Source organism: Anolis sagrei, chromosome 2 (assembly GCF_037176765.1).
Source record: "Anolis sagrei isolate rAnoSag1 chromosome 2, rAnoSag1.mat, whole genome shotgun sequence".
Classification (NCBI taxonomy): domain Eukaryota; kingdom Metazoa; phylum Chordata; class Lepidosauria; order Squamata; family Dactyloidae; genus Anolis; species Anolis sagrei.
In genome coordinates, this window is record NC_090022.1 from 148971877 (window position 1) to 148996327 (window position 24451).

Below are 24451 nucleotides of genomic sequence, written 5' to 3' on the forward strand. Positions count from 1 at the left end.
AATCCCAGCCAACTTACTGGCTGTTGGGAATTGTGGGAATTTAAGTCCAAAATACCTGGAGAGCCAAAATTTGCCCATGCCTGTGCTAGATAAATATTCTCTGCCTTGCTATCTCTAAATCTGCACACCAAGTTTTAGAAACTTTATCTCCAGCTGAAACATCTTTTTAAATGTTTACATTCCCTCAGTCAGCTTGCTCTTCCTTCCCCTTTCCATAGCCCACCTTTCTCTGATATTTTAATAGATATTAGGATTTCTGTATTCACAAGTAATTCATTCCCAGACTTTGTGTGGAAGCCAGAAAACCATGGGTAACAGAAAACCCTATTTAAATGAAGGGCTTCTGGCCCAAGAACACTAGCTACGCTGGAAGAGCTAGAAAATGCTTAGAATCATAGAGTTGGAAGAGACCACCAGAACCATCCAGTCCAACCTCTTGCTATGTAGGAACATATAATTAAAGCACTCCTGACAGATGGCCATCCCACCTCTGCTTAAAAATCTCCACAGGGGACTCCATCACACTCCAAGGCAGCAAATTCCACTTAGAGATTACAGTTTGTTAAACATGGATAAAGGAAACCATAGATACTGCTCCCAGAGGTATGGAGGCCATACTTACTGTATCCAGTACTGGATAATTTTTTGTCTTATTTGGTGGGTGGGAGGTCATGTACCTTTCCTCTAGTCAGCGCAAGAGGACATATGTATCTCCCAATCTCTGCACGTCTCCCTTACAACACTCTTTATCTGAATGCATTAATTCTTTAACAGAACACAAGTACAAAGAGCATGAAAAGAACAGAGGTATGGTCCTACCAAAAAAAAAAGCAGTTCAACATACTTTAGCAAATGGTTTTTATTCAAAACTAACAATATGCACGTATGAAATAAAAACAACCAGCTCAGTTAAGACTTGCATAAGTCAACCAATGCTTTGCATCTTCCTGAAACGTTTTTTCCCCAAAACCCATTCAGAGATTTCCCCCATTTTCATCAGCCTTCTTTTTCCCCACAATTTCCAGTTTGGTGACCAAAATTCTACATTAGTGGTTCTCAACCTTTGGATCCCCAGATGTTTTTGCCTTCAACTTCCAAAAATCCTACCAACTGGTAAACCAGCTGCGTTTTCTGAGAGTTGTAGGCCAAAACACCTGGGGAACCACAGATGGAGAACCACTGTTCTAGGTCAGTGTTTCTTTAACCTGATGGGGGTCGTTGACAGGTATATTTGTTTTCTCTTTTTCTTTCTGTTTGGCTATTCATACACATTCAGCAAAGGATTCTGGAGGCAGATGGTCTACTCAGTCTATCTATTGTTAGTCAAGGGCACACAGCCAAAGTAGGATTAGCTACAGTAGAATCCCATTGTTTCCCAGCTCAAGTTTTACCGTATTTATTTACTGCAGACACTACTGCAATACAGCACCAAGATCCTATGTTTCTCTAACTCTCCTTCACTAGTCTCATGGTACCAATAATGCGTAAAAAAGTTTAGCTAGACAAAAGGATAAGGGGAACCAGGGAGGCTAACTAGACATCCTTTATAAAAAGGATCCTTTTTGTTGGGGCCTTAGATAGCTGTGGTGTGCCTTTTTGTACACAAGCTTCTGGACAGAATGCATGTTGAAAAGGTTTTTTTAAAAACAAATTTGCACTTCCCCCTAATATATGTATTTATGAAAACACATTTTGAAGAGAGAATGCCACTAAATTTAAGTAGGTCATATTTTAAAGGTTGATGTATTGCTTCAGAAGTGCAAATTTAGGTAAGACTACATTGAAATGCAAATTCCACAGATTACTCCATCCCTAATGAATTTAACTATATGAAATTACAATGCCTTTTAAAACAAATGCTCAAAGATGGCTGCATCAATGCTACCTAATGCTAGGGTACATACTTAAAACAGTACATATGGATGCATTCTGTTTTCTAATGGCAGTGTGTGTGTTTGACCAATTATGTATGGTCAGCACAATTCAGTAATAGTAAGCTATGCATAAGAACCATGAGCACCATCCAGTCTCTGTATTGGTGTATACCTGATCCTATACATTGTAATCAGAACTTCTCTCTGGTCATAAATGAATCATTAGAGCACTGTTCTACTATCCAAGGGTGCCAAGCATTCATTCATATGATTCTCTACACACTCTTCTTTTGGGTTTCCATGCAAATAATACAATGACAAACACATTTTACTAATCACCCCCTTTATTTATAAGGGGGAAAGTGGTGTGTAAGCAGCTTTCTTCCAGAGATATTTGTGCGTTAATTGCCTCCCCTCGAACAAAACATTAAAGAAGAGTAAAACCTAGAATACATATCTTCTGGCTAGGTTAACTAGGGCTGAAATGGGGAGCGGGATTAAAAGCAGCAAATGGGTGCAGTGCGAGGCAATTGGATGAACACACACTGTCCTGTGCCTTGCTAAATACTGAGCCTTTCATGAAGCTTGGAAGAAAAGCATGTTTTTGTCAAAAAGGGTCCAACTTTCCATGCCTGCTCTGGTGCTGCTACAACAGCTAATCATCACTCTTACATTTGCTGAAGACGGTTTATCTCCAACTATCTAACCCAATTAAAGAAGGTCATGAGCCAATTGGATGTCTTCCTTTGGCCTCTCTTGCTCTCTGGAAGGCTTTTCTGATATCTACTAACACTGAAGATCAGGAAGATGTTTCGATACCTTTAGAATCAACCTAGATTCAGAAGCCATTGAGCAGGTGTATGTGCCCTACTGCCCTACTATGATCCCTGCTAGAAGTGTCCTCTGCGAGTCATTTGTGAAAGGCACGAGTTGCCATTTTAATAGGAAATATTGAGTAAAGGATGAGAAGATATGCTAAAACTGCCTTCCTCCTGCCTCATCCAACAGGAATGGCTTTGTGAGCTTTTGTAGGTCCATCCTTAGAGCTGTTATGATCTCACATGCAGCAGGTCAATACCTCCTTATTCCATGAAGGGGTTTACAAGGTTCTCAATGTGTTGTTACTAGAGAACTGAGAAAATTGAGCCCGCCATGACAGATAGGATAGATTGTATGGCCTCTGCAGAGCCATATACTCTGTTCATAAAGCTACGTAAAGGTGTAGCAGGAATGGCAGCTGGTGACTTCCGTGTTCATGGGGCAGTTAGTCTAATCCTGAAAGGGGCTAGCTAATGTACTGAACCTTATGCCCCAAATAATAAGTCCAGTATCTTGCATGGTTCCACTGAAGCATGGACAAAAATCCACTGATAGGGAAGTTATCGATTTCCACAATCCCTATCAAATCATTGCATGGGTTCATCCAGCCTAGCAGTGTCAACTTGGGTCAGAGCATCGTCCTACACTAAACAGAGCATTGCTTTAGACTGATGAGGGTTGGTAATCACACTATCCCCTAGGACTTTGAAGGACTAAAACTTTAAATTATTTTGGTCCTCAAATGTCATATCGTGTCTGGAGGGGGCGGGCCGGGGGGGTGGGGTGGAGAATGCTTGGCTTAAAGTCAAGACAGGGAGACTGTGCCCCCCAGTTGTTAGCTCAGTGGTTTGCCCAAAATAGGATGAATGTAGAAGCGGAACAAAGGAGGGGGAGTTATACCATTATGTATGTTTATTTAAATTGTTATTTTATAATTTTTATACTCATTGGTTTGATTTATCATTTTGATTTATTCATTTATTGTTTGGCACTGAATGTTTGCCATTGTGTTTATTTTGTTGAAGACTGCCCTGAGTTCCTTCGGGGAGATAGGGCAGTCTACAAATAAATTATTATTATTATTATTATTATAGAATAACTCCTCCACCCCAGGGTGGAACTATTGAATATTTTCGGGCAAAGTTGAGTAATCTTTTCCCTCCTAAATAGTGGGTGTAGATCTAAGTCAGGCAGGAAAAATGGGAGCCCTAGTTCCACTTTTGACAGTCATGCTTATTTTGTTCTTGCAATTCTGCTGCCAATCATACTTGATCTTTAGAAGGTAGGTTTTTCCAATAAAAGTACACAAAGCATGCAGCAAAGTGCAGATGTGTTTCCATTTAATACAATGATAATTTGCTGGTTAAGGGTGCATTCTCATACATCTTTTCATATATGAGGAAATGTGAGATGTATGGCTACACATGTAATATTGGGTAACAACTCCTAGCATCATTGCCTACGCATCTTCATCACTGCCTGCATAGATAGGGATTGCAACCTAATAACATCTGAAAAGTCACATGGCACTTATCCCTGATCTAGATGAAGAGATGTGTTAAAATGACAAAAGAAAAAGGAACTGTAATGTATCACATACATTTTATACTTTGGTCCAAACACATGTATGGGACATAAAATATAACCTCAGCTTCAATAATCTAAAATATATGCTTCTTTACTTTATAAATGCACACTTAAATGTCAGATTATAGAGCACCTGATGGGAAGATGAGATATTACCAAATCAATCCAGGAACATGGTTAGAAGGTAGATTCACAAGGTATTCTGTGTTCTTTCATATTCTATATGGATGATCTTCAACATCAAAAATAGTATCAACAGAGGTGCCTAGTTCAGGCAAAATCAAAGTGCAGAAACACTGACACTCCTGGTTAGGGAAGTACAAGTCCCACAATCCACTGCCATTAGTTCTGCTAGGAACTGAAGTTCAAGACATCTGGAAAGTTTGAACTTTAAAACGTTAAACCATCAGCCTAGAAAAGTGCCAGGAAAAGAAGATGAAGTGAAGTGGAACATAATAATGTGCAGAAAGATCCACAGGTTCTTTTCCCTCTGAAAGCCATCACAATCACAAGGAATTGCAGGGTTGGGGGGGGGGGGGGGAGAAGAGAAGGAAAGCAATGTTGTTCAAAATAGTTTTCTTTAAAACCGATCCATGCTTTGCCTTATGAAAATACATCTGTTTATGAAAGGTGTAAAAACTGGTTCTTGCTTCATGTCTCTTTAGGCTTTTCCCAAGCACTTTGCAGGCTACCAAAAAAGCTGATGTGTCATTAAGGGGGTAAGAAACATGCCAAGTGTCATGGAAAACCAGTCTCTCCAACAGCTTTCCGAGTTTCATCTCCAAACTTACCAAAAGAAAGAAAGAGAGAAACAAAAGAATGGGGCGGTGCAGGTGGAGGAAGGGACAGGCCCAGAAGAGTCTGGAACAAAAAGCCTGGTCTTGAATTGTCCCTCAAAAGAAGGACAAATATTTTCATGAAAGGTGAAGAGACACAGATAGATAGACAAACACACATACAACTGACAGAACTAGCCAACATAGCACGCAACTGGATAAAAGCAAGAGCTCTGAACAGACAGATGGTGAAGAGGCAGAGAAGGATTGCCCCGTGAGGCTCCTCTAGGTCTCCTTGTTCCCTCGCCAGCACCTTGCTCTGAGAGAACCTGCTCCAGTGTCCAGCCTTAGGCCTTCCTCCCTTGGCGGGATTAAGAGGTCTGGGCTTTAGAAGTCACTGAGAATGCTGATGTCGGCAAACTCATTCCGATACCGATGGGAGTATAAGCTGAGGAGGAAAGCCCATTTGAAGGAGATGACGCTCCAGACGCAGGATAGGTAGTAGCTCTTTGGATCTGTCAGAGCTAAAAAGAAAAAAAAGATGCATGTTGAAAAGGAAAGAACAGATTTGGCTGCTCATTACTTCAAATTCTTGCCCACAGAACAAGGAGAGTTACCACCCACTCACCCTTCCAATCATGGCAAGAGAACACAAACTTTTGGAACTGCTGGAAATACTTCTCTGTTTCTATCTCTAGCAGTTCCTGAGGAAACAAAGCGGATAAAAACAATCTCTCTGAGGACATAGACAGTCCCTACCGGGCAGAGTAGATGACACTGTGTTTAAAACTCAGTTTTGAATTGTGAGTTTCCAGCTAACACATAGGAATCGTGTAGATACTGTTAGAGTGCAACTTCTAGCACCACTTGCCAGGAGTTATGCTATCTGGGTCTAATGGAAAGTGCACACCACCAAGCATTACAATGCCTAGCAATTCCTGCCTCTGGGCTAGATGGACAATCATGTGAACAGGTGTCAACCTGGATCCTCATTTTCTCTGTGTCAGCTCCAGAAAATTATGATCCTCTATGGTTGAAGCCCACTATAAGGAATATCAAGAACAGGAAGGCCGAACAGTAGAAAAGATTTTTTAAAAATTTGAATTTATCAGACAGGGAAAGATATAACTGTGTATAGCTATATCTTAATGACATCTGAACTGAGAGGTTTTGTAACTGTTTCTTCAATTGGGGTTTGTGGCGCAGCTGGCTGAGTGTCAGCTGCATTAAGATCACTCTGACCAAAAGGTCATGAGTTCGAAGCCAGCTCGGGTTGGAGTGGGTTTCCAACCATTGTGTAGCCTGTTGTCGACCTTTGCAACCCGACAGACAGTTGCATCTGTCAAGTAGGAAAATAAGGTACCACCTTAAAAGTGTGGGGAGGCTAAAATTAATTAATTTATGAAGCCATAAAGAAGCACTCCAGCGGGGAAGCATCCGAGGAATGCGGAGGTATTTCATCAGCGTAACAGATGGACGATGAAAGTGACAGCTACCCTGGCGGCCAGAAAAAGTTAAATAGCCTCTGTAAGTCTGTATATGTCTGTACATCAAAATTGGCATTGAATGTTTGCCATATATGTGTACACTGTAATCCGCCCTGAGTCCCCTGCGGGGTGAGAAGGGCGGAATATAAAAGCTGTAAATAAATAAATAAATAAATAGGCTGCCACCTTTATTTAGTATTCAGGCTGAGTTATATGTGTGGAGAGGATATTTAATAACACCCTTCTGTGCTACTACAGTGTTTATTTTCCTCAGAGGGTTTAAATACCAATGACGTTCACACACAGGCTGTTGTAATGTTTATTTAACAGGCTTAAACTCTTCTGGTACAAATGCGTAATGGTTTCTGTAAGTTAATGGCACAAAAGCTTTTGGTTACGTTTGATGTACAATTCTTAGATGGATACTGGGTTCAAATCTAGAGTTAACAAAACAGATTATCTCAGGAAACTAATCTCTGATGATAATTCCAAACCAAATTCCCACTTTTTGGAATCTAGCCAAACAACCTTGGCCTAGCCTTCCTCGGGAATAAAAGAAACAGACTATAAGCAAGGTCCTGTTCCCACTGTCAGTATTCCTGGCTAATTCCTCTAGCCCTTGAATACTACAAAAGATTAACCCAATTCTCTTATCTAGCACTATCCAACTGTGAACACCAACCGACTACCTAACTCCCAACTGACAAATCCCAACTGCCAAAACTCAAGCCTCAGATTCAAAAAGTATACTTTTCTCCCTCTATTTGAATGTTAGGCTCCGCCCCCTATTCCTAACCAGTCCTGGCCATCTACTCTTTGCTTACTGGACTAGGACATGCCCCCTCTAAGAAAACCTGACCTAAGATGGCGTCTCCCTGTTTCCCTATCCTAAGATGGCTGCCAGGGCTTCGCTAGGCCCACATTCTAGCTGCTAAAGGTAAGGGTTCTTCACACCCACCAAAACCATTATTTACTGACCACCCATGCACCACCCTTCTTCATGATTACCTGGACCTTGCAGTTGCATTGCTCCAGTTCTGAAGAATATGCAATCGTTATCAGGTGCAGAGCTTACCTCCTGTATATTTCTCCTTTATAAAACTAAAAAAAAGCTTTCTAGGGCAGGGATGAGAAACCTGGTATTCCCAATGTTGCTGGATTAAAAACACATCATTAAACCATAGGCTGTGCTGTCTGGGCCTGTAAGATCCTCTGGGCAGACAGACTGGAAGTCCCAACTGTAGGAGGCCAACTTGGATCCCATTCTTCCAGTATGTCCATTTGCAAGCAAATGCCTTTTTTCTGATAGGGCCTTTGGTATAAGAGCTGGGTTGATAGTGGAGAAGGTCCAACCAGCTAGATGTTGCTTTTTTTTTTTTTTGCTTTGTTGTGTTTTAAAATACGTTTATATCTTATGCTGTAACTAAGATTTTGTTTTCATTTCTATACATTGTTTGCTGCCTTGAATACTTTGGTTGGCAGAAAGACAAGGTATACATTAGTTAATTTATTAAAGTAAGCATTTTATTCTGCTAATTTTAGGATGAACTATAGGTTCTCCAACCTCTGAGTCATCAGGTAAGATTACAATACAAATGAGGGAGTCTACTAAAGCTCAGAAAGTTGACTTTTGGAAGTTGATTTTGGGGGGACATCTCCCAGAGTTAACAAAAAGAACTACCAGATGTGCTGGTTGACATATTCTGTAAGTTCTGAGCCAAAAAAGTCACTATGACACTGCCTATGACACTGTTTTTTAAAGTGTGGGTCCTGACCCCAAATCTCCTTAGCTTAATGCTGAGGTCATGCCACAAAAATTAAAACCAGCCTGTTTAGCAAGCCCTGGAAATGTTGATTTATTTTCAGTAAATGTTTGATCTCATACTTATTTTATATTATCTATACACCTTGGGTCGCATAACAATTTCTTGAGTGGTAAGGAGCTGCAACTTTTTTTCCAGGTGAAAAGGAGTCACAATTAGAAAATGTTTGAGAAGCCCTGGCTTTGAAGATGATATAACAAAAACAGCACTGCTTTTGCTGAACTGAAAAGCCCTTTGAATTCCTCCACTTACACTGATGTTGTGTGATAGCCAGGGCCAGGAATGTGCAGAAGCCCACCACGGAGAGAACGCCAAAGAGAATGCCCACAAAGAGGAAGAATTTCAATCCTTTCAGCCAAGTCCTCCAGTAGTCCTGCACGTACATCACATGGGTGATCAAGGCCCAGAGCGCCAGCACACCTGTCGGGTGAGGAGCAGAAGAAAAGAAAGGAAGGAAGGAGAATTATCACTAAACCTGAAAACAAAGCAAGACAAGCAATCCACGGTGGTATCATCACCATCATTTATTTATATAGTGCCATCACTATATATGGAACTTTACAACTAAAAGAACAACAAAATAGTTCCTTGCCATCAGGCTTAAAATCTAATTAGGACATGACACAAAAGGAAAAAGGCATGGCAGTGTGGGAAGGGATTAAGTCCAGCAGATACTGCCTCTTCTTTCGCTGCCAGGGCATTAGCAGTTAGGATGGAGGGAGGGCCTGTCATCTGCTTATGGGGCTAGGCAAGAAGGAGATGAGCAAGTTGTATATTAAAGGTAGATGTCGCAGTCTCTACAGAACAAATCTTTTCAAGAAAACACTGAGCTCAGAGTCGTCACAGATTGGAGATGACTTGAAGGCACACAACAACATAGAGAAAATAAGGTAATATCCATTTTAATGGCTCTGTTGTTTTAAGGTTTTTTTTCCAGGCCCAATTTTTAATTTGAGGGGAGAGGAGATTAATGAGCAATCTTGTGCCAGCTTTTCACTCCTAGAATCCTATGTAGAGTCCATACACTATCATTTTGGACTGCAAAAGGTAAGGCATGCTCCTGTATACATTTTCCCCTTTGAATTTTTTTTTCTAGGAATCCAGCAAGAACACATGGCAAAGAGTCATTCAAACACATATACACACACAATTCCATGCCTCTTTGCTTTGTGAAGGAAGCATTTGTGCACTGCACATGTTCCACCTGTAGCATGAAGCAGTGAGATCCAGGCCAGAATTACCACTTCAGTGAAATTCAGCATCAACAAAGTAGAAATCTAGGCCACTCTACTTGCAGACACAGCATTTCCAAACAGCTGTGTTAGCTTGTTATAGCAAAAACAACAGCAAATACTTTAAGACTGACATGTCTGTTATGCCATTACCTTGTTATGGATTATGGAACTTTGTTGGACTAGAATCCGCTTCATCACCTCCAAAGTATGTTAAATGGAGCCACATACACATAATTGGCAGAGAGGTCTCTATACCTGCAGTTTAGGAAAATACTTCACCCACCCTTCCCTGGGTCTGGTGCTTCCTGAAATGTTAGTCTGTACCTCCCTTCTTTCTTGACCATTCACTATACTTTCTAGGGATGATGGGATTAGGACCACAAACTCCTAGTGGGCATCAATTGGGTCAAAGAACTCATCCACACATCTGCTAAAATGAATCCCAGGCATTCAAAGCTAATCCTACAATGCATTTAGTAAGTCTTCCAAGCGGTCACAAGATTCTACTATTCATGGTATACCCAGCATTGTGGAATCTATTGTGTTCAAAGAAAAGGTCAGGTTAATGCTCTGGAAGGAGGAAGTTTCTGGTCTACAATGTCTCAGACACTATGTTCTCTTTGAGTTCAGACTTTTAGGCTCCAGACGTTCAAATTAATCTGGGAAGGAGACCATGGAAGGAGTGTCCTCTTCTGGTGAGAAAAAGTTGCTGCAGATGACAAAAGTGGCAAAAAGAACTGGATGGCCACCTACAGCCATTTCAGGCTGGGGTTAGGGACACAAAACCCCCATGAATGTGAAAATCAGTGAATAACATTGTTTTGTTTTTTGACAATTGAAAATTTATCTAAAAGAGAACTGCACTGGCGGATATAGGGATTCCTATAGAGATATTCCTTCTAGTAATCTCTAGGTCCTCTAGCATAACTAGAAGAAGTTGACACTGGAGGATCTAGAGATTTCTGGAGACAATATTTAAATCAACACCTGGCAGGATAGGAGTGTGGGAAACAGCTGTGCGACCAGTCAGACAGAATTTATGGTTGAATGTGGATTTAAACATAGGCCTCCCTAGTCCTGCTTCAATGCTGCACGCATGAAAATTCAGTTTGGGGATGCAGGATCAGCATGAAGGAGAAAATATTGGAAAGCAAATATAGAGGTAAGGAAGTGAGATTTTAAAACTGTGGGACTAAGCCATACACCTTCTCCTTCCTTGTCCATGCCGATCTTCCCTCTGCCAGCTTGGCCTTTGAGAGTACGAAAATGCCTGTAGGCCATAAAGCGGAAAAGCAAGGGGAGGAAAGTCACAAACAAGGAAGGCTACATTTGAAATAGTCAAGACTTCAAATGAAGTCTTGAGAAACGGAGAAGGTGCCTTCTGCTATGCTATGGATCAGCTTACTCCAACACTAGAGTAGTTGTAGGGGTTTTTTTTTTTTTTACACCATGAATGTCTAAAAATGTTTCATTGTCACTTATTCCCGAGAAGATCATAGAAAGCCTTGAGCTGTGCTTTGCAAAGTAGGTTAGGAAAAATATACAGACTGGTACGATTTACATCTAGCTTTTCTCCCTTTACCCTTTTTTTTTACTATTGGATTGAAGCTCCCCAAATCTTGAAAAAATGTCCTCCATCCATCTTATAGGCTTTGCCAGGCAGTTAGCCTCAGTTTCTTCCAGTTCTCTGTAATTGTATGTAACATATAAATACAGATCTTCCAATATCTGTATCAGAATTGACAGAATCTGGGAGCTTTACTCCCCCCCTCCCAAAAAAAAACTTCCTCCAAATTCTGGTGGATGATAAGTCAGTGCTACTCACAGCAGTGTCTATGGACTGTTGGCAGTCCCTGAACCACTCACTGCAAGTTTATTGTGAGTTTCCAGGAATGAAAGAAGGAAACTAAAAAAGGGAAAATGATTGAAATGCAATAGTGGCCAATGGGCACAAATATGGCACCAATCTTCCTTGAGTCAGAGAATGACAGGGTGAAAATAAAGTGAACAAAATAAATAAAACATTATCTGGCATGAGGCAAAAATAGCCATCAGCCTATCCAGCACATAGTTTGGAAAGCATATGAGTAGAGAAAAGCAAAGAGACTAGAGCTCGCCTGATCTTGGAAGCGAAGCAGGGTAAGACCTGGTTAGTACTTGGATGGAAGACCTCCAATAAAAAGCAGGTGCTGTAGCCTACATTTCAGAGAAAAGGATTGGCAAAGTCACCCCAGAAGATGCCTTAATTCTGAAAATTCTGGGGCCACCAGAAGTCAATGGGCAACTTGAAAGCACATACACACAAATCCAACCTGAATCAGTAAAAGATCTAAGGCGTGAAGCATAAAACAAGAGCACACTCAGGGTTATGGATGTCAGTAAAACAAATAAACCTAAATTGTTTCTCAAACAGAAGATAGGCAAAACTTCCCATTTTGTAGATTTCTGTCCTCAAAGAGAGAGGGCAGAAGAAAGCAGGCATTTGGTCAATATGAAAAAAAAAATCTAAGGCATGCTAAAGGCATGCTAAAAATGCTGAGTCACTCCTCCATTCCAAGGCTGCTTTTGTGAACAGGAAGTGTACAGCTGGAGACTTCCCCTCACATGTCAGAAGCTGACGCGGCACCTCTGTGTAAAGCCACCTGACAAGGCACTTCAGAAAAACATGACTCAGCAAACTAATCCTAGGGAACTCTCCAACATGACTCAGCAAAAAGGGAGAAAACAAATAGGAAGGGAAGAACATAGCAAGGGTTCAATTAATGGTGCAGCTACACCACAGCATTAATGCAATTTGACACCACTTTAACTGCTATGGAATCCTAGGATTTGTAGTTGGGTTCATTCTTCGGCAGATAAGGCCAAAGATCTTGTAAAACTACAACTCCTATGATTTCACAGAGTCATGGCCGTTAAAGTGGTATCAAATCACATTCATTCTACAGTGTAGATTCACTCAGTGGCTTCCAAACTCAAAGCAGCTTCTCAACTCAAAACTGCCCTCTGGCAAAGTAGGTGCCATTTATAGATTTTCAGCTAACACTGCTGCCAGTTTTCTAGAAATTTTAAAACTAAGGGGGGGGGGGGGTCAAGAAAATGTTCCAATGTTGTCAATCCAACAAAGTATGACGTGGGATGGGCCAAAACAGATCTTTCCCATTTGGATATTTTCCCCACCAACAACACCTCAATTGTGTGCATCTCTACTCAGAAATAAGCCTCACTGCAGCCATAAATCAGCATTCAGTTATGTGCAATGCTCCCTGGGCTGGTTTAAAAAAAGGGATGTTGAGGCTTTGGCTTTTCTCAAACACACACAATGTATATAAAATAGCCAGTCACTCACACTACTTTTTGGTAGTGAAGGCAACATTTTCTCTACATTCTGCGGCATGCAGATACAGTGAGACCCCTGTATTCCTGGGACCAGTATCTGCAGTTTCATTTATCCATACTTGACCAAGTTCTCTAGGCATTTTCTAGGTCCTCCAGTGAGACTCTACTATAGTATTATTGCACTAGAAATCCTTCATTTCAATAGAGTTTGCTATTATCTGTGGTTTCATATAGTCACCCAAAGTCTAGATACCGAGGTTGTACCAATTAGCAGAATGTTTCCCCTTCAATCCTGTAGTACCTTCCATCTGAAAAGAGGCAACTGTGAGAAAACTATCCTACTGAACTGGATCCACTTGGTTCAAATCCAGCACAAACAAACTCTTGGCCGCATCAACTATGCTGTTTCACAATGCAGTTGTTTTGAACAACTCTCCTCTTCCCCACCCGCACTGTCCCTTTGCTTGCTGGAATAAGGAAACTGACATCAGGAACATCTCATCCCAGGAGGGAAGCAAAAATGTTCATGGGAAGAACTGAGGTTCCCTTTCTGTTGTTTGGTAATTCAGTATGGACACGCCATTTATCATCTTCACTCACACCCACTCCAGCATTTTAGATGCCTCTCTTAATTTGCAAAATAAATAAATAAAATAAAATAAAAAATCCAAAACAAAACAGGCTAGCTTTTCCATACTGAAGAATAGTATCAGAAAGCAGCCTTGACTCACCACCTCAGAAAGCAGTGTTCAAGATTATTTTGGCTGGCTCTACACTGTATACTTAATGCAGTTTGACACCAACTGTTATGGTGGAGCCCCCATTGATGCAAAGGGTTAAACCCTTGTGCCAGCAGGATTGAAGACCAACAGGTTGGAGGTTCGAATCCGGGGAGAACACAGATGAGCTCCCTCTGTCAGCTCCAGCTCAACATGCGGGGGGCATGATAAAACATCAAAACATCTGGGCATCCCCTGGGCAACATCCTTGCAGACAGCAAGTTCTCTCACATCAGAAGTGACTTGCAGTTTCTCAAGTCACTCCTGACATGGAAAAACTGTTATGGAATCATAGGAGCTATCGTTTTTTTGAATTTTTTTTATTCAGGCAGGCTTTTAAAGAATAAGGCTTTTAAGATCATGTAAGGGGCTGATGTAGTTTTTATGGATTTAATCTAAATTATTTTTTAATACTAATGATGTTTAATATTGTTTTAATATTTATTTTAATATTTGTTTATAGTGTATTTTAAATTGTATTGTAATGCTTTTAATGTTAGCTTTGAATCTCCTTACAGAGAGAAAAAGTGGGATATAAATAAGCATAATAATAGTAACAACAACAACAACAACAACAACAACAACAGTTTGGTGAGGTACTAGCACCCTTTGGCAGACAAGGCTATAGTATAGACCTTGTAAACCATAACTCGTGTGATTTCATGGCATTGAGCCACTGCAGTTAAAGTAGTGTCGAACTACATTCATTCTACAGATGCAACTTTTGACAACAGCCTTTCCTCCTTTAGGAGGAACATTTCCCAAGAAATCAACATCTCTGTTGACTCTCTGGTTGCTAGAAACAAAAGCTTGGGAGGGGGTATCTCTTTTTTGGACTGCAAATCCCAGAAGCTTTGGTCATGTCCTGTTGTTGAAAAAGGTCCTTCCAGAGTCTAAATGACTGTAGGGCAACATGGCAAAAAATGCCCCCAGAGAGCAGTGTGTGTTCCAGACTCCCAAGGCCCCATTGGTTGGTGTGTAGCTCCCTATTTTCCTTGAATTGTCCACTTCTGTTTTTAGGGAGTCACTTCCATCATTTGGAGCTAAAAATATTGAGCTAACTGGGTCCATGATATACATTGCTGTTTAATGCAAAATACTTTTTTTCAGCTCACAGAGACTATTTCCTTGAAAGGAAGACAACTCAGATTTTCTGCAGCACACACAATCACTCACTTCTGCCATCCTTCATCCTTCAAATAACACTTTTATCTGACTTGTTCAGCTACAGTCGTTGGGAGGAGATTTAATCCAAAGCCTTGCTTTATCCAATCAACTGTACGACTTGCCTGGCTTATATATAGCAAAAAATCCTCTTAAGTGTCATGATTGTGAATATTTGCTCTCAGTCTGCATTGACTGCTTCTGTCCTACTGGCCAATAACATGGGACACTTCAATGACAATTAGGAGGGAGCCACCATTGAATAAAGATAAGCATGTACATAAACACAAATCCTCATCTTGCAATGTCATGGACAAAACTTATACTTATCTCTCTGCTTTCCATTATGGAAGGAAGACAGCCCCCTCTATAAAGTCAGTATACAAGGATGCTCTCAGCCTTTATCCACTATTGCTTCTGATGTCCTTTTGCCTAGTTGACTATGTGGCAACCCCCGGTTGTAAGTACCATCATCCTTACCACTAGATAATGCTGGGTCAGAGAATTCAGAGAATGGCAGGTATACTAACACAAAGGCAATGGCAAACTACCTCTGCAATCCCTTGTCTAAGAAAACTCTACAACATTCAAAGGCTCACTATAAGTTGACAGGTCACCTGAAGACATACACAAAGAATCAACAGAAGTATCCTAAATCTCCATTTATGTAAATCCCATTGTCTCAATGGGTGTAATCTTGGGAGTTACACTTAGATTTGAGTTGTGGGAAGTTTCTCCTAGGAGGGAATACTGATAAAAAATGGGAAAACATGAAAGAGAAAAAAAATGGACAAAAATGGAATAAACCTAATTGCAAACATAGCAGGATACTCTCACAAAGGAAATAAATAAATATAACTAAAAAAAAGTTTGAGAAGTATTTGCCTTTCTTTCTTAGGAAGGAAGACACAAACACGCATTTTTGTCACATAAAAGCATTCCGTCATGTGAATTTCTTTCTGAAGTTTGAAGGGCTATTGCTCATCAGTTTTCCATCTCAGCTGTCATAAGAAAGTGGTGGCAGAGATCCTTATTATAGCACAGTTCTTGATAAATCAACAGCCCACTGCATTGTCAGTTGCAGCATCATATAGTGACAAATGAAGCTCCACTCGGAACTACTAAGAAATAATATCACTATTCTGTCTGAGACAGAGGAAAAAACAGTACCTCTACTAACACCACTCACAGTGCAGAATGCCCCCAAACAGTCAAGTTATTTTGGCACAACGTTGAAAGGACCTGCAGGCATCCTTCTCCTTTATTGGAAGTAAAAAAACCAGCTCGAATGAAATCAAATTGCTAACAGTACACTGTCTTCTTGTGATACTCCCAACAGCCGGGCTGGTATGGTAGTACATAAACTCCAAGGAAACGACAAGGCATTGACATGCTCTTCATGCTCAAAAGATTCACAAAAATGTATGTAATGTGATACTTATGGTAGTGAAATATCCTACTCAGACAATGAGGGATCACCTAAGTAAGTAAGAAATGGGAATGAAAATAATTTACAAAGCATCCCCACTCAAAAAGAAGGGTACGCATGGCCTTAGAAAACACTGTGATGAATTATCCTTAGCTTCACCATAAGTCAGAAACAGCTTGAAGGCACATAGCAACAAATATAACTTAATGAGGCCTTAATGTATGAAAGGTGAGGAGGATGTTTATTATCAGATATTATCACCCACTGGGTATGAGGGGAGATATTAGTGGGTATGAGGGGAGATATTATCAGATATTATCACCCACTGGGTATGAGGGGAGTTCCAGTCAAACAAACTTTGGAGTGCTGTACATTGCTGATGTAACCCAAGAAGTCACACATTTGAGAAGCTATATTTGTGTGTACATGAGACAGGGCTACCTTTGTCATCATGCCCTAAGAGTGGAAGTCCGTCGGGGTCCAATTCTCTCAGGCTTTGGTCGACAAGCAAGACAGTATCATTTGGCTTGGCTTTCGGTTCTTTAAACCTGTTGTGGCTTATCTGGCTGTTTTAATTGTGAATGTGTGTGATTAAAGAATGTTTTAACTACTTTCCTATAGACAGCATGTTGTAGTGGTCTGAGCTTTGGATTATGACTCCAGTGAACAGGAGCCCCATAACTGAAGCCCTGTTCAATTAAGGGGATCTGGTGGGTGGCCTTGGCCAAGTCACACTCTCTTGGGCTCAGTGGAAGGCAGGGGGAACTCCCTCTGGAAATATCTGGTCATGACACACCCATGATAGGATCACCTTGTACCTTGGGTTGATAAGAAGTGAAGTCCAACTACCTTTCAAATTCCATGTATCCCTTATGCTAGATCATGCCAAAACTAGAAACCATTTTTGGAACAAAAACTGGTTTCTGGTTTTGGCATAATCTAGCATAGGGAATGCATAGAATTTGAAAGGTAGTTGGGCATTCACTAAATAGGAAGAATTAGCATTAACAACCACATAAAACAACAACAATCCCACAGTATAGGATCTGCTTTGCAGACAGAAAGCTCATTTAATTTAAGATTTGGAAATGACCATTACTGGGGCCTTTGAGGCTGGCAAAGACCACCAGCCCAAACTGCTGCCAGTCAGGGACAGAAAATATTGGCTAGGCTAAAAGTCTGGCTCAGCATAAAGCAAATCCAGATGTAATTAAATTGAAACTGCATTTCCCTAAATAAGCCAAGTCATCAATCCTGTACAGTTGACTATTACATTATTTATGCTACCATGCAATTTGCTTCATAACGCTTCTCATTTGATTGAACAACTTTCCTAACAAGGTTGTAACCTGAAAATGAAACATATTTTAACATCTGAATACAACCTTGGCTTTTCTTACAAACACAACATTCAGATAATTCCAATTCCAATTTTACAACCAGATTAAATAAAGTCAAGAGATTACATTAGCAAGCCATTTATCCCAGCTGTGATGTGAACTTGTACTTCAAGTTTCAAATCTGCCATATAGAGTATAAGTCGACCCGAGTATAAGCCAAGGCATCTAATTTTACCACAAAAAACTGGGAAATCTTATTGATTCAAGTATAAGCCTAGGGTGGAAAATGCAGCAGCTACTGGTAAATTTCAAAATAAAAATAGATACCAATAAAATGACATTAATTGAGGCATGCAGCTTCTCTTCTCCTCTTGGCACAGCAACCCAGTTGGGTTGCTGTGTTGAGAGGCCACCTGCCTTCCGCTCTCAGCAAAGAGATCCAGCTCTCTCTCTCTCTCTCTCTCTCTCTCTCTATATATATATATATACACATACATATACTTTATTTATACCCCACCACAATCTCTGCAATGGGGACTTGGACTGGCTTACATGAGGCCAAGCTAGGTTGCTGTACCAAAAAGGGAGGAGGTATGGAGTTGGTAGAAGTCCTACAAAGGGCCTCTTTCAGCCCCATGCCTTCCTGCCAGGACCCTCACTCGAGTATAAGCCAAGGAGGACTTTTTCAGCATTAAAATGTGCTGAAAAACTAGGCTTATACTCAGTACTTCCTTGGTTCCCAATCACTTTTTGATGGATTACAACTCTCCAGATTTTCTCAAAACATAACTCACAGAATCCCTATTAATTGGTCATGTAAGCCAGATTTTCAATATACCCAAAACCCTAATCTTCCAGGTTTACTTAGATAAGGAAAACGAATTCTCTGATAATGCGTTGCCAGTTCCTCCCTCGGAAATACAGATCTAGTATCTGATCTTCATTGGCAGTCTCACATCCAAGTACTAATGAGTGATGACTCTATGTGGCCTCCAAGATCAAACTATGCCTTCAAAACCATGTTTAGAACTCAATCTATAAAAGCATTGCCTTTGACTAACATGATATAAAGTGAGGGTGACATGTTAACGTGATCATTGCTTCAGAAATATAGGAAGATAAGCAGTCATGTTCTCATTATACAGTTGTCCCTCCACATTTGCACTTTTGCAGATTTGATTATTCATGGCTTTGATGTTCATATGCCCTTTCTAGGAATCTCTGGGTCCTCCAATGTGATTCTATAGTCACTCTCCAGCATAAGCTGACCACAGAGTCTTTTTGGAATACCTAGAACTTCCTAGAGGGGTTTTCTCAGTTTTTTAAAAATAGCAATTTTTTTATTCATGTTTTTTCACTTTCACTGGGGTCCTGTGCCTCTAACCGCAGTGAACATGGAGGACTATGTGAGCAATGGCACAAACTGAATTATTCTTTTTTCTCCATGTTGCTTAGAAATGGAACAAAATGAGCTCTGAACAAGAGGGGAGCATCCACACATAGCAACAAGCAGGTTCAGAAAGTGCTGCTTGAAATGCATCAGAGAACATCTCTGTGTGGGAGAAGATGCAAAATCACAAAAAGGTTATACACAGTATAGCTTGGGGCTATTTTTGCAGCTTTTTAAAACCAGGTTAAGGTCTTTGCATTCAAATAATTTGTGTAAAAACCAATGTTGTTAACATCAAGCTCACTTGTAATAGTTACTATTGCTTGTAGAGTGTTTCAGTGCTGTGGTTGTTTGTAATTTCCCCAGAGATCTTGTGCTAACAAATAATATTAATAATAAAATGAGTTAGTTAGGGGTCTATTGAGGCCAACAGAAATATACATTCAAGGAATATATCTATATAGAAAAGGTCCCTAAAGTGCCAAATCCCTTCCTAAGAGGGAACTGAGCCCCAAGATTAAACAGCAGAAACTACCAAGTCCAGCAAACTCATCCATATTTCCAAACAAACAAACAAAACAAAACAAACAAAAACACCCCTACAGAGAAGAAACTTATATTTGGATGCCTGCTTGCAAATAATTCAGAGCCAAACAACGAAAACATAGAGTGGGAATGTGGATAAAATTATACATCTATTAAGGAGGCACTGGAATTACTTTTGAGAATACTAAGGCTTCTTCCACACAGCTGTATAAAATCCACATTAAACTGGATTATATAGCAGGGTGGACTCAAATAACTCAGTTCAAATCAAATATTGTGAATTATCTTCCTTGATTTTCTGGGTTATATGGTTGTGTGGAAGGGCCCTCAGTATGCATTACTTTTCAAGCTCCTTTTCAAGGCAGGGTAAAAGTTGCCCTCCTTTAAACCAGCCTTTATGGTTGTTGAATGAAAATCCAAGGCAGGGAAGATATTCCCAAATCAAGCAATACAGTCCTAAATTCTTGAGAATACAGGCTGAGCATCCTTCATCCAGAAATCCGAAATCTTCTAAAATCCAAAATATAGGCGGATGAGACAGTGAGTGCATCCACACTATAGAATTAATGTTGTTCAACACCACTTCAACTGCCATAGCTCAGTTCTATGGAATCATGTGTTTGTTGCTTTGTAGGATCTTTAGTTTTTCCTGTGTGAGAATACTGGTGTCTGAATAACTTCCAAGATTCCATAGCACTGAGCCATGGGAGTAGATGTGGTGTGAAACTGCAATACTTCTTCAGTGTAGATACACTTAGGGCCCTTCCACACAGCCATATAACCCAGAATATCAAGGCAGAAAATCCCACAATATCTGCTCTGAACTGAATTATCTGAGTCCACACTGCCATACATTCTAGTTCAAAGCAGAAAATGTGGGATTTTATTCAGCTGTGTGGAAGGCACCCCAGTGACACTTTGCTTTCTGGTTGACCTGTGTACCCAAACCATGTTTCGCTGCACAAAATTAATTTAAATTATTGTACAAATTACGTTCAAGCTAGGCTACAATGTGTTTATGAAACATAAATGAATTTCATGTTTCTAGTAGGGTCCAATCTTTAAGACATCTCTCCAGTTACTCTGTACAGTATATGTAGAAATCCCCAAATCTGGGAAACAAAAAAAACCCCTGAAATCTGAAACACTTCTGTACCCAAGCATTTTAGATAAGGGTAGTGTATATATCCCTGATGATTTATGGTGACCAAAAAAAATCACAGGGTTTTCTTAGGCAAGGAATACTGTCAGATGTGGTTTAGCATTTCCATGCATGAACAGGCTCATTGGTCACCACTCTTATCAGTTTTGTTTTTGTCTAAGGGTGCATCTAGAATGAATGTAGTGTGACACCACATTAGCCACCATTGCACCATAGTAAAGGCAGTCCCCAAGTTATGAACAAGATAGGTTATGTAGGTTTGATCTTTAGTTGACTTTGTATGTAAGCTGGAACAGAAACATTTTTCAATGTAACTCTAGTCAAACATGTGTGTGTGGGTGTCTGTATGTTACCTTTGGATAGCATGGGCAAGTCTTAACATCCATGTGATGTTTGTCTTCCTGCCTGTGCCCCTGTTAGGAAGATTTCAACTCACTTTCTGTCCCTGTGATCATTGGATTTTGAAAAAACTGCCTGTTGTGGAAACAAGGATTGGTGATAAAACTTCAGTGAAGACCCCTTTCCCCCATGATAACTCTTCCAGGAGTGAATTTCCCTTCCAAGGGGCAGATTTCTCCCACTTTCTGTTGTCTTACTCCTGTTTTTAACTAGGAATCATTTGTAAGTGGGATGTTTGTAACTCGGGGACTGCCTGTGTGGATTCATGGGGGTTGCAGTCTTACAAAATCCTTAAAACAGTTTTACAAAAATATCTGACAAAGAGTGCCAATGTCTCACCAAACTACAAATCCCAGGAACCCACAGCATTGAGTCATGGCAGTGAAAGTGGGGTCAAAATACATTCATTCTTCAGTGAAGGGAGACACACCTTCTGGTTCCTTTCGTAGGAGAGAGATAAGGAGACAGAGAGGAGAGAGTGGCTGTATGTAGATCTATATAGATTAGGCACCCTCAACCTACAGATGTTTGAGCCTCCAACTCCCAGAAGCTTTAGCCAGGTTGTTCAATGGATAGGAATTCAGGGAGTTGGAGGCCTGCAGTTGTGGATGCCTCGGTGAGAGACAGAGAGAGAGATAAGACACACACACACACAGTGTCCCCAAAGCTGCCATACACTAGGAAAATGTAAATAAATGTATATTTAGAGCAGGAATAATATTGTGTCCACTTCTGGACACCACAATTCCAAAAGGAGATTGACAAGCTAGAATATGAGAAGGGCAACCAAATTGATAAAAGGTTGGAAGCTAAGGCCTATGAGGGGGAGCTGGGGATGTTTAGCTTGGTGAATGGAAGGCTGAGGAGGGAAACGAGAGCCATGTTTACAACATAGCTGAAAGGAGGTCACATTGAGGAGGGGGCAAGCTTCCCTAGTGCTGATTCACATTGCAGGAAAAAGATTCCATGTAAATACCAGGAGGAACTTCCTGATGGTAAAACCTGTTTGGCAGAGGTATACATATATGCCTAGGAGTGTGGAGGCGGCTCCTTCCTGGCCGAGGGCCTTTAAGCTGAGGCTAGATGGCCATCTGTCACGAGAGCTTTGATTGTGCTCCTGAATCGCAGAAGGGAGTTGGACTGGATGACCTTTGAGGGTCTTTTCCCACTCTAGGATTTTATGATTTCATATATAAAATGTGTATAAATATGTATTTGTTTTGGGATTTGGGTGGGGTGGGTATTTACTTATGTTTGATGTACAGCACTGAATATTTGCTGATTTTGTTGTTCACCACCCTGAGTCCCTTTGGAGAGGTGATAGGACGGTATACAAATAAAGTATTACATACATACACACACACACACACACAGAGGATACCAAGATGCCTATCCTGTCTATTGCCCTTGGGGTCTCTTCCAACTCTAGGATTCTATGATTTCATCTATATACACACAAACACACACACAACCAGGACACAAAGATCCTTATCCTATCTTGTATATATCTCACACTGAGGCTGGATGGAATCTGTCAAGAGGGTTTTGATTGTCTTCCTGCATGGCAGAAGGGAGTTGGACTGGGTGGCCCTTGAGGTCTCTTCCAACTCTAGGATTCTATGATTATATAATGTAATGTTCGTTTGTGAGATTAACATAACTCAAAAACCACTGAGCGAACTGACACCAAATTTGGACACAATGCACCTATCAATGAGTGACCATCACTCATAAAAACACTGAAAAACACAGTGGACGATGGCAGGGGATAGCTAGTGTATACACTTACATACACATACACACACACATACACACACACACACACAGAGGGCACTAAGATGTCTATCCTGTCTTGTATATCACATTGAGACTGGATGGCAATCTGTTGGGAGTGCTTTGATTGTGCTCTTGCATGGTAGAAGGACGTTTGACTGGATGATCCTTGGGGTCTGTTCCAACTCTAGGATTCTATGATTCTATGTATATATACACACAACCAGGACACCAAGATCCTTATCCTGTCTTGTATATATCTCACATTTAGGCTGGATGGACATCTGTCAAGAGGTTTTTGTCTTCTTGCATGGCAGGAGGGAATTGGACTGGATGGCCCTTGAGGTCTCTTCCAACTCTAGGATTCTGATGTTAATTTGTGGAATTAACATAACTCAAAAACCACTGGGCAAATTGACACCAAATTTGGACACAATACACCTATCAGGCCAATGAGTGACCATCACTCACAAAAACACTGAAAAACACAGTGGAAGATGGCAGGGGAAGGCTAGTATACGCACACACACACACACACACACACACACAGAGGACACCAAGATGTCTATCCTGTCTTGTATATCACATTGAGGCTGGATGGCAATCTGTTGGGAGTGCTTTGATTGTGCCCTTGCTTGATAGAAGGAAGTTTCGCTGGATTATCATTGGGGTCTGTTCCAAATTCTATGATTCCATGTATGTATACACACACACACACACACACACACACACACACAGCATTCCAAGATCCCTCTTCTGTCTTATATATGGATGTGTGTCACATTGAGGCTGGATGGACATCTGTCGAGAGGGCTTTGATTGTGTTTCTGCATGGCAGAAGGGGGTTACCTTGGGTGTCCCTTGGGGTTTCTTCCAACTCTAGGATTCTATGATTCTTTGTATACACACACACACCACATATATACACACACAAACACAAGATACCAAGATTCCTCTCCTGTCTTTCACCTTTGGGGTCTCTTTCAATTCTCTGATTCTGTATCTATACATGTAAACACACAGGACACCGAGATGCCTATCCTTTCTTTCATATGTACACACACAGGCAAGCCTCCAAGAGCCCCCAGAGCCCTCTCTTTCCTTTCTCAAACCCACACACAGCCAGCCCCGCCTTGCCTTGCCCAGGAGAGGAGAAGAGAGGAGCGCAGAGGGCGCTTACTTACCGGAGAGTCCCCCGGCGGCGGCGGTGCAGGGCTGCCTCAAGCTGGGCGCCAGGTTCCAGGCGAGGAAGGCCGACAGCCCCGAAAGCGTCCCCGCCGCCGCGTAGGCCAAGCGGATGGCCAGCTTCTTCGTCACCGCCATCCCGGCCCGGGCAACGAGACTGAAGGCGATCCCGCCGCCCCAAGGCTCTCTTCAGCCGTCCCTTCGCTCTCTCCGCCTCCTCTCGCCTTCCCTCGCTTGGCCTCCGCGGCGCCACCCTGCGCCTGGGAGGAGTCATCGCAGGCTTCACTATGACGTCATGCCCCTCGCACTGTCAACAAACACCGGCGACGCCCCCGCTGTTCACTGCA

At 41.2% G+C, this 24451-nt stretch overlaps 1 protein-coding gene across 1 annotated transcript; it reads right to left on the reverse strand.

The window, feature by feature from the left end:
• Positions 1-841: 841 nt before the first annotated feature.
• On the reverse strand, positions 842-24348 carry SLC48A1 (solute carrier family 48 member 1). Its single transcript, XM_060763819.2, has 3 exons — positions 24104-24348; positions 8619-8786; positions 842-5580 (listed from the first exon to the last, which is right to left on the reverse strand). The coding sequence occupies exons 1-3, from the start codon at positions 24240-24242 to the stop codon at positions 5444-5446; spliced, it is 444 nt and encodes a 147-aa protein (XP_060619802.1). The 5' UTR covers positions 24243-24348; the 3' UTR covers positions 842-5443.
• Between the last annotated feature and the right edge of the window lie 103 nt (positions 24349-24451).